General features: G+C 56.6%; 1 protein-coding gene across 1 annotated transcript in view; it reads left to right on the forward strand.

Annotated features, from left to right (window-relative positions):
- ADAMTS7 (ADAM metallopeptidase with thrombospondin type 1 motif 7) overlaps positions 1-15,259 on the forward strand; it is a 33,567-nt gene that overhangs the window by 10,105 nt on the left and 8,203 nt on the right. Inside the window, exons 5-15 of the mRNA XM_066355369.1 lie at positions 1,735-1,818; positions 2,068-2,192; positions 2,789-2,938; positions 4,459-4,602; positions 8,953-9,097; positions 10,096-10,188; positions 10,583-10,728; positions 11,876-12,045; positions 12,217-12,350; positions 13,217-13,337; positions 14,930-15,174. Coding sequence (XP_066211466.1) covers positions 1,735-1,818; positions 2,068-2,192; positions 2,789-2,938; positions 4,459-4,602; positions 8,953-9,097; positions 10,096-10,188; positions 10,583-10,728; positions 11,876-12,045; positions 12,217-12,350; positions 13,217-13,337; positions 14,930-15,174 — 1,557 coding nt within the window. The remainder of the gene's footprint in view (positions 1-1,734; positions 1,819-2,067; positions 2,193-2,788; positions 2,939-4,458; positions 4,603-8,952; positions 9,098-10,095; positions 10,189-10,582; positions 10,729-11,875; positions 12,046-12,216; positions 12,351-13,216; positions 13,338-14,929; positions 15,175-15,259) is intronic.

Here is a 15,259-nt window from a genome sequence, read left to right on the forward strand (position 1 = left end):
TCAGGCCGATCCGAAAGGGCTTTTTGTCCTGCAGAGCCCTGTGTGGGGGCTGCTGCCTAGTTCACCTGTTTGTACTCTGGGAGACCTTTTCACATAACTTTCTTTAGGATATTTTTTTCTCATTTCCCACTGTTTCTTTAAAATGAGATCATGCAATACTTAGCAAGCATCAAAGATCTATTTCTTCATTCAACATATATTTCCTGAGTGCCCATCCAGGTGGCAGATTCCTGGGCTGTAAGATGGACCCCATACAGACATGGCCCCAGTCTCCATAAAGTTATGGTCTGATGAGGGACAGAGACCTTCATGAAACACTATCACCTTGACAAATGTGAAGGTGCAAGAGTCATGGTGCTTTGGGAGTGTTCAATAGAATAAGTCCCCTCCCCCCAGAAGACAGGATGGAGGGTTGAGAGCTGAGAAGGAGAGAGGAGTTGGGAAAGATGGGAGGGAAGGTGTTCCAGGCTGAGGGTATCTGCAAATGCCCTGTGGTAGGAAAAAAATCATGGGATTCTGAAAGAAAGCCAGAGTGGTTGGAGCCAGGGAGCAGCGACGGGGCACGGGGAAAGTAGAGGAGGCCAGAGAGGTGGGCAGGCCCGGGACTTTTGGCCTTACCTGTAGACAGTGGAGAGCTAGTATTGCCTGGAATAAAGATGCAGTATGCTTGGGTTTGCATTTCAACAACAGGCTGAGATGGTAGGCTGCAGGTCCCCACGGAGGACATGGGGACACTCACTAGGAGACCAAGAGTGGGACAGACCAGAGATGCTGGTGCCTTGGACTGGGCAGTAGTAGTAAAAATGGAGAGAGGAGACAGATGCAAACAAATTTAGAGGCAGACTTGGTTGGATATGGAAGAGGGAAGGTGGTCAGGGGCTCCAGGTTCCACTCTGTATGGTGGCGGTCAGAGGCCATTCTGTCATGGTCCTCACGGTCCCAACTTGGGTTCTGAAACTACCCTATTTCCCCATGTGTAAGATGCACCTTTATTCGAAAAATCTGGGGTCTAAAAACTGGGTGTGTCTTATACAGTGGTTGTAGATTGTTTTACTTGCATTTCCCACTTTTTCGCGCTTGTTTTTACGCTCATTGTTGAAGACAGTGACTCATCGTCAGACACAGATGAGGACAAGCTAATGGATGGGAGTGTTGACAGTGATGAGGAGTTGATGAATTTTATGATGAATAAAACTTGAGTTCAATAACTTTATGTAATACATTTTTTTTTCAAATTTCAGGCCCCAAAATTAAGGTGCATCTTATACATGGGAGTGTCTTATATGTGGGGAAATGTGGTAATTCATCCCCATTATTAGGGGCTTTTGTGCCCTCTTAATGGAGTGTGTTTGGTCCATTTCTATTTGAATACTGTTTTTCTTGAAGGAATTGCTAGAAGCCAACTCACTACTGGCTTGTCCCGTCATCTCTGCGCTCTGGAAACCTGACGCCTGTCCTCAGTTGTGGGCTGGCCTTTCTTGTTCTGAGGAAGATTTAAAAGAGCAGATGGCCTTCCCTGCCTGTTCCCTGCACCTTGTATACCTTCCATCTTTGGGGGTGGCCTCCTCTCCTGAGCTGAGCGGGGAGCCCCTCATGATGGTTGGGAAGGTGTGTGTGCAGCCCGCGTGCACCACGGAGCTCTCCTTCATATGAACATGGCTGCAGGTTGGTGGTGGGCGGTGTCTGCCCGTATCCTAGATACAGGGTGACAGCCTGACCCCCTTCCCCGAGCAGGTGGCTGGCCTTTTCCACGACCCCAGCATCGGGAACCCCATCCACATCACCATCGTGCGCCTGATCCTGCTGGAAGATGACCAGGTGAGAGGCCATGTGCCCACACTGTCTGTGTGTGGAAGGCAGAGGAGAGCCTTCGCGGTCCAGTCAGTGTCACCCGTCACTCCCAGTCTCTGCAGGCTGCCTCTCAGGCGTCCCCAGGAGATGCCTGCGGGAGGAAGGGCTGGTCAGGCTGGCTGCTGTCTTCCCGCTGCCCCCTCTGGATGTCTGTGTCTGAGCCCGAGCCTTTGGAGCTCAGTGGCAGGCACGAATGGCCATGCTCTCTGCCCGCAGGAGGACCTAAAAGTCACACACCATGCAGATAACACCCTGAAGAGCTTCTGCAGGTGGCAGAAAAGCATCAACATGAAGGGGGATGCCCACCCACTGCACCACGACACTGCCATCCTGCTCACCAGGTGCTGCCAGCTCGGGGAGCCGCCCTCAGGGAGCCCAGGCCTGCTCTTGGGAGCCTCCTTCTGCGGGGAGTTCATCAGCACTCGGGCAGATCTTTCTATTTGGAAATAATTGTGGATTCTCATGCAGTTGTCAGAAATAATGCAGAGAGACACTGTACCCTCGCCCAGTGCCGCAGGGTAACATCTCGCATCACTGTGATGTGAAACCCACCAGGAATGGGCACAGATCCACGCACAGGCCACACTCAGATTTCACCAGTGTTGCAGGCACTTGCATGTGTTTAGTTCTGTGCAGTTTTATCACATGCATTCAGCTGCCATTCTGTTCAGAGGCAGTGTTTTTGAATTCCACGTGGAGTTTTTTCTCTCTGCTGGGCTCTGGCAGATCTGTGCGGGGTCCACTCCCCAGGCCCAAATAGTGTCCGGTGAGGCCTGCATGAAGGAAGGCAGCTTTGGCCCAACAGCTGCTGTGTAGGCCCAACGTCTCAGAGCAAGAGGCGAGCATCCTCTTCACTCCCTCCCTGGGGTCCCGGGTCTCAGGTTGGCCTGGTACGGGGCCTGTCCAGCCTGAGGGCCACTTCTCTGTGCTTGTGCAGGAAGGACCTGTGTATAGCCATGAACTGGCCCTGCGAGACCCTGGGCCTGTCCCACGTGGCGGGCATGTGCCAGCCGCACCGCAGCTGCAGCATTAACGAGGACACAGGCCTGCCCCTGGCCTTCACGGTGGCTCACGAGCTCGGGCACAGGTACTTCACAGTCCCCACTGCCATTTCCCAACTTGGGGGGGGGGCACCAAGCAGCCAGGGCCATGGGCCTCAACATTCCAGGGAAGGGTGCCCTGGCCATACACTGTCCCTGCATGTCCCCATCCATAAGCAGGCTGTTACCCTAAACAGGCGAGGCCACTGGGCACCTCGGGCTGGCTGGCCCGCAGCCAGTTTTGTCTGACGTGAGGCTGGGAAGGGCCAGATGTCCCCAGAGGGCATTGGCTGTCCCTCCCCGTTCCCCTTAGGGCTTGCATTTTTTACTCCTGGTCCCCACCACACCCCTGTTCCTAACTGCTCTGTGGCCCTAGGCAAGTACCCTGCCCCCTCTGGGCCTCTGTGCGCTTCCTGTGGATTGAAGGGTTGGGTTCAGTGATGTCCAAGCCTCCTCCATCTGAGATGTCTGCATGTGGCCTGTGCCCTTAGTCCCCAGTGCTAAGCTGCTTACCTGTTGAATGTGGTAGCATTTTAGACTGTTCAGAGCCCATGGGGGAAGGCTTCTGGAGAGTTCTATTGGTTAGGGTGTTAGGGTCATTCTTCAGACACTCTGGGTTCCTTGGCTGATGGCTATATATGCAGGGCCTTAAAAAGATGCCTTTGGCCACAGAAAGAACACTTGACCTCAAATCTGCCATTTCCTGGCTGTGTTACCTCAGCTAGTGCCTTAGCCTCTCTGAGCTTCCCCAGGAGTAACAATGCTTCTGTGGGCAGTTCTGAGTACTGAATAATGCAGCATTTCTGAAAGTGCTCAGTATGGTGCCTGACACATAGTAGGTGCTCAGGGAATAGTTTTTCTCATGTCTTTCCCAAGAATGGTCTCTCGAGAATTTTTCTCTGATAACACAGCTGAGACTCCCTTAACTCGTGTGCACATTCTTGTGACAAGGACCTGGGGAGTGGGAGGAACTCTATCCGACTGTTCTTGGTGCCAGTAAGTTTGCAGGGGCCACAGTAGGTTGTCATCCATGCCACCTGACTTGCCACTGTTGGCCGGCCCAGGGGCAGGATCAGGGCTGCTCTGGGTACCTGGCACCCATTCAGGCTGGTGCAGCTGGAGGAGGCTCCTGTGGGATACTAGCCATCACACCCACCTTCTAGACCAGTGTTTTTCAACTGCCCATCCGTGGACCAGTCTGCCAGAAATTGCATGCCAGTCTATGCAATAGTTAATCACCCTGATGTTGTACAAAGATTCTAGACCCAATGATCTTAGTTGAATGTGCTAAGAGGTGATTTTATGCTCAGGGTGATTTCTGCCTTAGCAGTCCCCCAAATCATTCTCCTATTTTCACCAGTCTCCAAGTGTAAAAAGGTGAAAACCACTGTTCTAGAGTAAGAAGGCTGAGGCTCAGAGAGGGGAAGTGACTTTCCCAAGGCCACACAGATATATGGTGGCCCAGCCAGCCCTGAGGCCAGAATCAAGCACCTCGCAGGCCTCGGTGAGAAGGGGGTCGGTACCTCCCCCCAGCTCACCAGCCCCTGGGGCCTGTGCTCTCACACAGTTTTGGCATTCAGCATGACGGAAGCGGCAATGACTGTGAGCCCGTTGGGAAACGGCCTTTCATCATGTCTCCACAGCTCCTGTACGACGCCTCACCCCTCACCTGGTCCCGCTGTAGCCGCGAGTACATCACCAGGTTCCTTGAGTAAGCCTTTCCCCAGGGCCCAGCCTCTGACCCCGAGATGAGGGTCTGATTTGGAGATGAGTGGCACTGAGGCACCAGGCAGAGGGACGTGCGGGGGCAGAAGGGGCCCCAGTGTCCACCCATGGGAGCAGTATCTTCTCTCATCTTTTCCAAGTGAGAGGAGGAGAGATAGACAAACTCTCACATACATCCCGACTAGGATCCACCCAGCCACCTCCTCGAGGGCCGATGTTCTGTCCATCTTGGGCCATGCTCACAACAGAGCTATTTTTAGCACCTGAGGTGGAAGCTCCACAGAGCCATTCTCAGTGCCCGGGCCGATGTGCTTGAACCAGTTGAGCCATGGCTGTGGGAGGGGAAGAGAGAGATAAAGAAAGAGGAGGGGGAGGGGTCAGGAAGCAGATGGTTGCTTCTCCTGTGTGAGTGCCCTGACCAGGAATCAAACCTGGAACATCCACATGCTGAGGCAATGATCTACCACTGAGCCAACCAGCCAGGGCTTTTCTCATCTTTCTGAGGTTGTTACTTACACAGATTTTATTTTCTTCTTCAGCTCCCTGCAAAGTCTGTCTTTCCTTTGAGTTATTGTCTTACATGTTTCTCTGCTGTTTAAGGTTTCTTAAAATGGCTTGGCTGTATTTCCTGCACTGAAGGAGACGCCGGGGGGGAGGGGGGGTTTGACTGGGAGGTCTGTGGATCAATAGCACTTTTCTGAGTCACAGCTGAGGGACCAGGCAGGGCAGGATGTTTCTTTGGGGGAATCTTCAGATGTCGACACCAGGGGTCATTTTCCTGAGTGATTCAGTTCCCCAGAGAGAAGTTATCTAGTCTTTTTCTAGGAAGGTATAAATCTGGCGACAACACTCAGGCATCCAAATAGGGAAGGGGCTTGGCGGGTGTGTCAGCATCCTTGTGTAGACGATTGCTTGTCCCCTGTTCTCAGTAGTTCTCTCTGCCGTGGGTTTTCAACTGTGTTTGGCTTTCTTAGGCCAGATATCCTGGTTCACTATCTGCCAGGAGGGAAACAGCCATTACCTGGCCACACAGGGTTGGGGAGGGGTCTAGCGTCTGATGAAGTCTTCCAGACATCTCGGGGTTCCGCTTCTGGGTGGCTCCTCGCTGCAGGACGTGGCTCTCAGCTCTCACCGGACCTCCTCTTCTGCTGCCACTTGGCCATCGGCTTTCCACCTTCCAGAATTTTGCTGACATCTTTCATCTGCCATTGTTGCCTCTCCCTTTCACTTTCCTTTGCTCTGTGGATTTATGCCTTATTTATTTCTTCACTATCATTGTGGCAGGGTTCTGGAAGGTGGTGGAGATAAATCTCAATGTGCTACATTTTTCTAGACATCCACTCCCTGTGGGATTTGAGCAGGGACGTGACCACGTCCATGTTGGATATGAGGGCAAGAACCCTGCCCTCTGATAGCAAGGGGTGACTGGGGTGAGCATGGGATTGGAAACGGCAGAGACTTCAGTATGATGATTAAGAACCTGGATTCTGGCCCAGGATTCTACCCCTGTTGGCAGACAAGTTACATGTGCCCTTAAGCCTCAAAAATGGGATACTGAGGGACCTGGCTTTTGGGTTAATATCAGGAGTCAGTGAGCAAATGTGTGACGTGTAGCATAGTGCGGACCCACATTTTTAGCATTCAGTGTTTGGTCACTGTTATCACAGTTAAAGGCCACAGAAGATAAGGAACTGGAGCAGGGAATGGGCCTGGGCATGAAGAGCAGGATTGAAAAAACCCCAGGGGTGTGGCTCCTCCCCCAGATGGGGGCAGAGAACGAGCTGGAGAATCTGAACAGTAGTTGCTCCCACAACACCCCAGGGCTAGTTTCCAGCTGCTCCCACCCAGGGTGCCGCCCAGCACCCTCGTTCTTGGACAGACAGACAGACGAGTCTCTGTCTCCATTCAGTGGCAGGAATGCGTGAGGGACTTGGCTCCGGGCGTGGGCGAGGGTTGGGAGGGAAGAGTGACGGCCTGAGCCACCAGCCTTGGCTGAGGACGGAGGCACAGGCGGCCAGTGGAGAGGTGCTGAGGAGGGGGGACCCCACCTCTGCAAGGCCGGCCCACACCCGCCTCATCCTTCAGAGGGCCAGGCAGGCAGGCATCCCAGGGCCCAGGACAGGTTGAAGGAGAGGAATACTCAGACAGGGACCATGGGACCAGCATGTCCCTCAGCCACTGTGCCCTCCGTCTTTTTGCTGGGAGTGGGATGGGACACCGAACCCATCCCACCTGAACACGGTCGGGGACAGAATGAGCAAGACTCACTGAAGGTGCCGTGTATGGTCAGGCAGTGTTCCCTGGTCTTGGGGGCGGCTCAGAGACACTGGGACCACCTTTCTAGCCCCACTGGCCTCTCTTCAGTCTCTGCTAATAGATGGTTACCAGCCACACAGACCCAGGTGCAAGTGACCCCCACATGATCTCCAAGTCACACTCTTGTTAGGGCAACAACGTCAACATGCCCTGTGCTTGGGGAGCAGCACAAAGGACACAGATGAGGCACCTGCCTTCAGGCCCTCACCTTCTGGGGGAACAGACATGTGACAGTGACAGTCTGGGTGTTTAGTGCTGTGGTCCACTGCACTGTGGGCGTGTAGGAATCTGGAGAGCTGCACCAGCCCCTCCTGGAGACATTGTCTCTGAGGAGCCTCGAGGCCGCCCTCTAAAGACTCCTGGGGCATCCGGAGGAAGAGGGTGCTCGAGGCGGAGTGCATGACGTGGTCCAGGGCCGGGGGGGCGGGGGGCACTCACTCATGACCTCAAAGCCAGGGTTCCTGCAGGAGGGAAGCTGGCTCAAGGGTGTGTCCCGCCCTTCAGTGCGTGCCATGCCCCCTCCGATTGTCAACTCCATGATCAGGACCAGGGGTGGCAAAGGGAGGTCTCTCCTCAGGTAGTGGGCAGCTCTGTACCTTCCTCAAGGTGGGAGCGGGTCTTCTGACCAGAGCCAACCCTGTCTGCTTTGTCCCCCCTGTGGGACCACAGCCCCGCTATAATTAGAGCGAGGAGGGCCCGAGGGGAAGGGCTGACGGGGCTGGGGCTTCGGGTGTGTCGGAGGAACCTGGCGGGGAGCCGACCAGAGAGGAAGGAAGGCTGGCTGCCGGCCGCCTGTGTGACTCTTCCCAAGTAGATGCTGCTATTTATACCTCTGCAGCTCGAGGTCACACAGGCAGCCTCAGCCTCTTCTAGTTGAGGACACGAAGGCCCAGAGAGGGTGAAGGATGGCCCAAGGCCACACAGCACCCATAGCAGGTAGAGAGTAGAACTTGGGATTCTGACTCTCCAGTTAGCACCTGGGCCTGAATGTGGCCCTGATTCTCGTGGGGGATCCTATGAGGACCTCCTCAGGCCCTTCCCTCTCACGTTCATGTGGGACAGATCTGATAGGTTGTCATTGCTGTGGCTGCCCAGCAGCCAGTCAGACTGGGTCCCAGCCAGGAAACAAGGGCTACGTGTGGCCTGGGAGCTGCTGGTGTGGGGCTGAGCCACATCCCGCCCGAGTTGGAGGAGCCCCCAGGCCAGGCCAACCCACTGGCCCCTTAGCTGACATTCTGTCCCAGGGTGCAGGCCCAGGGAGCCCCCCAGAGCCCTTCTTTCTCCTCACCAGGCCTCAGTGCCATGGTTCTGAACTCATCATATTTAGGGTAAAATATTTGCAGCTAGGCTCCCGGTGGGGTGGGAGGAGCCCTGCTCTGGAGATAACCCAGGGGGTGGACACCCAGGGCACTAGCAGCCTGGGCCTGCCATCAGGTCCTGACCTCACTACCCTCCCATGTCAGCTACTGCCTCGGGCCCTGTATCAAGACAGGAAGGGCTGGCTACCCCCTGGCTCTCCTAGCCCTGGGTCCTGACACAGATGACTAGGTCTCAGCCTACAGCAGGGCCATCAGGTCCTCCTGTGGTATCTATCAGCTGTGATGTGACGCTGTCCAGATCCCTGTGTGACAGCCAGGCCCCGGACTGAAGGGTGGAGGCTGCAGGAACTCGGGGCAGGGCTACATGAGGGCTTAGTGGTGCAGAGGTATCTGGGGCAAGGGCCTTTGGGCTAGATCTTGAGGAGAGAATCTTCACGTCGTAGGGAAAGAACAGCTGTGCAGAGCCTGGCATTGGGATTTGGGCATGAGTTGTTTGGACAGGAGATGAGGCGGGTCAGGCCGGGAGGGCCCGTGTGCTGGGCTGGGGTCTCAGGATGGGCCAGGCTGAGCAAGGGGGCTGGAGAGTCCCTCCAAGTTCAGGCTTTTCCCCCTTGCAGCTCCCTGCCCTCCAGCCACCAAAGTGTCCAGGTTGGGTCTCTTAAACAGTCCCCTTGTCCCATCCTCCTATCCCATCTCTGCAGCCGAGGATGGGGCCTGTGCCTGGATGACCCCCCTTCCAAGGATGTCATCGACTTCCCCTCAGTGCCACCTGGTGTCCTCTATGACGTGAGCCACCAGTGCCGCCTCCAGTACGGGGCCAGCTCTGCCTTCTGCGAGGACATGGATGTGAGTGGGGGGTATGCGGGCAAGGGCAGGACTCACCAGCATGCAGACCCCCCTGGGCCTGGGCTGGGCCCACATGTGATACGCACTGGGAAAGGCCTCAGGTTGAGTGGCCATAGGCCCAGGGCTGAATTCTGGGTGGACTGTCACCAACTGTGGGACTGCGGGCAAGACTTCCCTCCCAGAGCTGATCCTAAGAAGTTAAACAAAATTGATGCTTCTGGGTCCCAGGGAAGGTTGCCTGAAGTGACAGCCACGGGCATGTTACACAGACCCCGTGGCTCCTGAGGTAGGCTGGAGACTATTGCTACCAGCAAAGACGAGCCTCAAGACACCCACAGTACCACATGGTCCAGAGAAGACAAAAGGGGCCCCTGAGCAACCCATCTGCTTAGCCCTACTGGGTGCCAGTCCCGTGGAAGGGCCCTGGAGACTTGGGGCAGCGAAGGGGCACTGGGAGGGAGTGAGAGTGTAGCCCAGGGGTCCCCAAACTGCGGCCCCCTGAGGCCATTTATCCGGCCCCCGCCGCACTTCCGGAAGGGGCACCTCTTTCATTGGTGGTCAGTGAGAGGAGCACCACTCCTGGAGTACTGTATGTGGCGGTGCCACAAAGCGTGGCATCACTCACGTACAGTACTACTTCCGGTGACGTGGGACGCACGCCTCACGGCTCTGGAAGCGCGTCATATCACTTGTTACACCTAGCACTGACAAATATGGAACCGGACATTGACCATCTAATTAGCCAAAAGCAGGCTTATAGTTCCCATTGAAATACTGGTCAGTTTGTTGATTTAAATTTACTTGTTCTTTATTTTAAATATTGTGTTTGTTCCCGTTTTGTTTTTTTTACTTTAAAATAAGATATGTGCACTGTGCATACGGATTTGTTCTTAGTTTTTTTTATAGTCCGGCCCTCCAACGGTCTGAGGGACAGTGAACTGGCCCCCTGTGTAAAAAGTTTGGGGACCCCTGGTGTAACCTATGCTCTCCTCCTGCAGAATGTCTGTCACACACTGTGGTGCTCCGTGGGGACCACCTGTCACTCCAAGCTGGATGCAGCCGTGGATGGTACCAGGTGTGGGGAGAGCAAGGTAGGGGTGCCCTGGCCCAGCTGTACAGGTGGGAGCGAGAGGCTAGACTTGCTGCTGTCTGTAAGGTCAGCCCTGGCCCACAGACTGGCACGTGCCCTTAGCAGACCCCTGCCCTCTGCAGCCCTAGTCCTCACCTGCAGAATGGAGGTGTAGGGGCTGGATTCAGTGACTCCCAGGTGTCTTCAGCTCTGAGTCAGCTCTTGGGCTCCATGTCATTCTCTACTCAGCAACCTTGTAGGGTCTGGGTCTCGGGCAACTGGAAGGGGACCTCCCTCCCCTACCCCTTTGATCCTTCCTGGATGTGCCTTCCAGGCCTTCCACCCGCCGGTTTCTCACCAGAGTGAGCATGACTGATAGGCTTGGGGTGGTTGTCCTACTTCCGTCTGCCTGGCAGTGGTGTCTGAATGGGGAGTGTGTTCCTGTGGGCTTCCAGCCCGAAGCAATAGACGGTGGCTGGTCCGGCTGGAGCTCCTGGTCCACCTGCTCGCGGAGCTGTGGCGTGGGTGTGCAGAGCGCTGAGCGGCAGTGCACACAGCCCATGTGAGTGTGGAGCCCGGCACCTGCGGTCCGTGGGGTCAAGGATTATGAGCAGAGCCAGCTGACTGAGGGAGCCTGGCTCTGTCCCAGCCTCCTGCTGTTGGGAGTGTCCCCATAGAGGCCAAGACAGGAGTGTTCAGCCACGTCGGGTCACTTGCAGGAGTGTTCCAGAGGCTGACAGAGTCACCGCTGATGACCCATTGCAGACAGAGGCCACACCACAAAGCAACAACTGCTGGAGGGAGGCAGGAGTGGATGGTGTCCAAGAGCTTAGCCCCTGGCCTTAGATGGATCAGGGTTCAAGTCTCCCCTCCAGTCCTGTGTGAGGGCCTGCTCACCCCTTCTCTGGGCTTCAGTTTCCAGAGAAGCTGTGTGATGGGGCCCCAGCAGTGCTGCTAGTGGAGCTGCAGTCAGGGGTGGATGCAGATGGTCCATGAAGCGCTCAGGAAACAGGAGCTGCTGGGTAGCATCAGAGTGGGTCTGAGATGAGACCGGGCACAACTGGGAGAAGTGGTCAGCAGGACCTGGGGCAAGTGACTTCCTCTCTCTGGGCCTCAGTTTCCCCATCTAAGAGTGATGTGCAGATTTTGTGACATGTGGAGGCCTCTGCACAAGGCTGCCCCAGAAGCATGGGGTTCAGAGCCAGCCCGATCTAGGGCCATGTGTGTGGCAAGGACTATGGCCTGTACCCCTGCCTTGTCCTGGCCCCCAGGCTGAACTGGGTTGGAGGAAGCTACCCTGGCCCAGGTGGAGGTGGGGTTCAGTGTGGGCCTTCCTCCTGACCTGTGTGGGTGGGTGTCTGCCCACACATAGGCTCATCAGGATGCGGATCCCTTTGGAGACTCAGAGTAGCCAGTGCTGGTCATCTCTGCAGCTTGTCCCAGCCTTTCAACAGCCCTCTGCAGAGGCAGCCCTAACCCCCTTTTATAGATGAGGAGGCTGGCTCAGAGAGGGCTGAAGACTTGCCCAGAGTCACACAGCAGATTGGGGGCAGAGCCCAGCTCCCTGCTGGCTCTGACCCTTAGATCCTTACAAACAGCCAGAGGGTGGGCGGCCACCGGGGCACTGTGAGCAGAGGGGTGGCAGGTGTTGGGGGTGCAGTTGGCACTCCCTGTGCATGTACTCAGCCCCACCCTGGCTCTGCCCACAGGCCCAAGTACAAGGGCAAATACTGTGTGGGCGAACGGAGGCGCTTGCGTCTCTGCAGCCTGCAGAAGTGCCCCGCGGGCCGCCCCTCCTTCCGCCACATCCAGTGCAGCCACTTTGATGCCATGCTCTACAAGGGCCAGCTGCACACGTGGGTGCCCGTGATCAATGACGGTGAGTCCTAAGTGTTTCCCAGGACGCAGTCCCAGGCTGCTCTGCACTGGCCACTGTGGCGCTCCTGCCTGGCTCTACCTCCATCCCTGCCCATTGTGGAGGTGGTCTCTCTGGTGGCCCCCGTGGCTCCTGCCCTGCTGTTCCTCATGGCTCCTGCCCTTGGGCCCACAGTGAACCCCTGCGAGCTGCACTGCCGGCCCTTGAATGAGTCCTTTGCCGAGAAGCTGCGGGACGCTGTGGTGGACGGCACACCCTGCTACCAGGGCCGGGTCAGTCGTGACCTCTGCATCAACGGCATCTGCAAGGTGTGCCCCACAAGAGGGTCTCCACCACCTGCCCCACCCATAGCAGCCTCCTCTGAGTCCCTTCCGGTCCCCTGGGCGCCCTCCCCAGGCTGCACCATTGGGATTCCCAGCCCTGCTGGTGGTCCCCCTTCACCTCTCAGCAAAGCCTCCCACGCCTCCTGGCCCCCTCACCATTGGGCCCCTCACCCCTGCTTCTGCCTTGGTGCTCAGCCTCCTCGTTCCCCGTGTCCCCCCTGGCTGCCCTCAGCTTCTCCTGCACATACCTTGCTGCGGTACAGTCCTGGCCAGGAAACCGGAGCCCGGGTCGTGGCTTGGCCTCCTTCTGGTTGGATGACCTCAGGCAATGGTTTCCTGTGCGATAGAAAGGAGACCGTATCCATGTCACCAGGTTCAATGAGGTCATTTAATGCGTCATTACTGGGACAGGCAGGACTCAGAGGCTGGCAAAGTGAGTGGCAGCATTTGCTGGCAATATTTAGTCTCATTTCCAGCAAGAACAGTGGCCGCACCTCCATGCCCGTGTCCCAGCCATTTTCTTTCTGCTGCCTCTGGGAGGTAAGCCACTGAGGCCGAGAGGCCTGGCCTCCGAGGTAGAAGCAGCAGCGAGTGCTAACCCCGGGACCTGTGACGCTGATTCCTGTCCACACTGGTCACCCATGGAGAGTCAGCTCCCTTGCCCACTGCCCTTCCTATAGAACCTCTCCCGTCTCTCGTCTCGTGCAACCTCATAACACGCCTTTATGGCACGGATTCATCTCCCTGCTGCACATCTGAGAAAACTGAGGCTCGGGGAGGCAGAGGGCTTTACCTGAGTTTACCTCCCAAGCACCACACCCAGCCCAGGGCCTCCCTTCTGTGTGCTGCAGAACGTGGGCTGCGATTTTGAGATCGACTCAGGTGCCATTGAGGACCGCTGCGGCGTGTGTCACGGCAACGGCTCCACCTGTCATACCGTGAGCAGGACCTTCCAGGAGGCTGAGGGCCTGGGTATGGGCAGGACCACTGGTGGGGGACCACTGCCTTTCCTTATCTCTACCCTTGCCTCCCACTGTCCCCACCCGGGGTGGAAACGGGAAGCAGGGAAGCCACTGTGCTTGATCCAGGATGCAAACAGGAGAAGGGACGCTTGACCCAGATACAGTGACCTGTCCTCACAGGGTGTCCTCCTGCCCAGGGGGCCCAGGCTGGGCCAGTCAGTCTCAGGGGAGCACTCAGCCCTTCAGAGGGTTGCTGTCTTGTTACGAAGCTTCATAGGATCCCCGGCTGCACCCCCTCACCTCACTCAGGCTGCGGGGTCCGAGCTGTAACCACTGGGCTGGGCCGGGGTGACTGATCTAAACAACTGTGTGGACTGGGCCTGGCCCTGCGACACCCTCCTCCCTCCATACGGGCTGCTTATCCTCTTACTTCATAGTGTCCATCACGTGCCTGGAATTGCTCTAAGCACTTTACGTGTGAAACAACCTTGTGACGTAAGTACTGCTGTCATCCCGTGTCGCGGATGGGGGAGCTGAGGCACAGAGTGGTAGAGCAACTTGCCCACGGGTTCTGCTGGGCTGTGCATCAGCTTCTCGGGGATGAAATCGAAGCTTCTTGGCCTAGCACTCGAGGCCCCAGGGCAGTCCTGCCTTCCCTACAGGCCCCAGATGGAGCAGGTGCCCTCTTGCCTCACCCATTGCATACGCTGTTTAAGTGCCAACTGTGTACCAAATGAAGGGACGTGGAAGTGAAGTACTCAGCGTCTGACAGGGTGACAGAATCTTTCAGTCTCACAGATGCAGAGGGAGGGAGGGCCAGAGGGCTGTGAGAGTATGGAGGAAGAAATCTCTGTCCTGGGGAGGTCAGGGAAGACTTCCTGGAGGAAGTGGCTGTTGAGTTGAACCATAAAAGGCTCAGACAGCAAAGGCATTAAACACGGAGGAAAGAGCTTGTGGCAAACAGCCTGGAGGCAAGAAGGCTCCCGTTCCATCTGGGGACTGCAGGGAAGGCAGAGCTGCTCCGGGCCTTGGTTCTCATCCCAGAGAAGCTGCCCAGCACAGTGGCTATAGCTCAGACCCCGTAGCCTGATGCACAGCCCAGCAGAACCCCAGGGCAAGTTGCTTTATCACTCTGTACCTTCCCCATATGTGATGTGGGATGACAGCGGTCCTTACACTACAAGGTTGTTATACATGTGAAGTGCTTAGTGCAATCCCAGACACGTGACGGACACTTTGAAGTGAGGGAACGAACAGCCCGTATGGAGGGAGCAGGGTGTCGCAGGGACAGGCCGTCCACATGGTTGTTTAGAATAGTGACACTGGCCCTGAGCGTAGGGCAGGGACTAGCCATATGACAAAGACCAGCTCAGGTCTCTGGGACAGGGTGATGGGACGTGGGTCACGGGGCAGGATCAGAGGACTCCTTTGGAGGTGTTGGTGACCTAGGACAGATGAAATTATCTGCTTCTGGGGAAGCTCAGAATCTTAAACTAACGGTGAAATCCTTGGCATTAGCTGGTGGGACCAGCGGGAAGAGAGGGGAGGGAGGGAGTGGGGACAGCTGACCTGCTTACCTCTCTGCACAACCCCGGCCACCAGGGTACGTGGATGTGGGGCTGATCCCGGCCGGCGCCCGTGATATCCACATCGAGGAGGTGGCCGAGGCCGCCAACTTCCTGGCCTTGCGGAGCGAGGACCCAGAGAAGTACTTCCTCAATGGCGACTGGACCATCCAGTGGAACGGGGACTACCAGGTGGCGGGCACCACCTTCACGTACGCACGCACGGGCAACTGGGAGAACCTCACGTCCCCCGGGCCCACCGACGAGCCTGTCTGGATCCAGGTGCCTGCCTCCCGGGGCCCAGGTTGGGGAGCAGAGGTGGAGTCTGAGCGACCCAGGCCCCATGGCAGGAAAAGGCCTGGGGCAG

The sequence above is a fragment of the Saccopteryx leptura genome, chromosome 13 (genome assembly GCF_036850995.1).
Source record: "Saccopteryx leptura isolate mSacLep1 chromosome 13, mSacLep1_pri_phased_curated, whole genome shotgun sequence".
Lineage (NCBI taxonomy): Eukaryota > Metazoa > Chordata > Mammalia > Chiroptera > Emballonuridae > Saccopteryx > Saccopteryx leptura.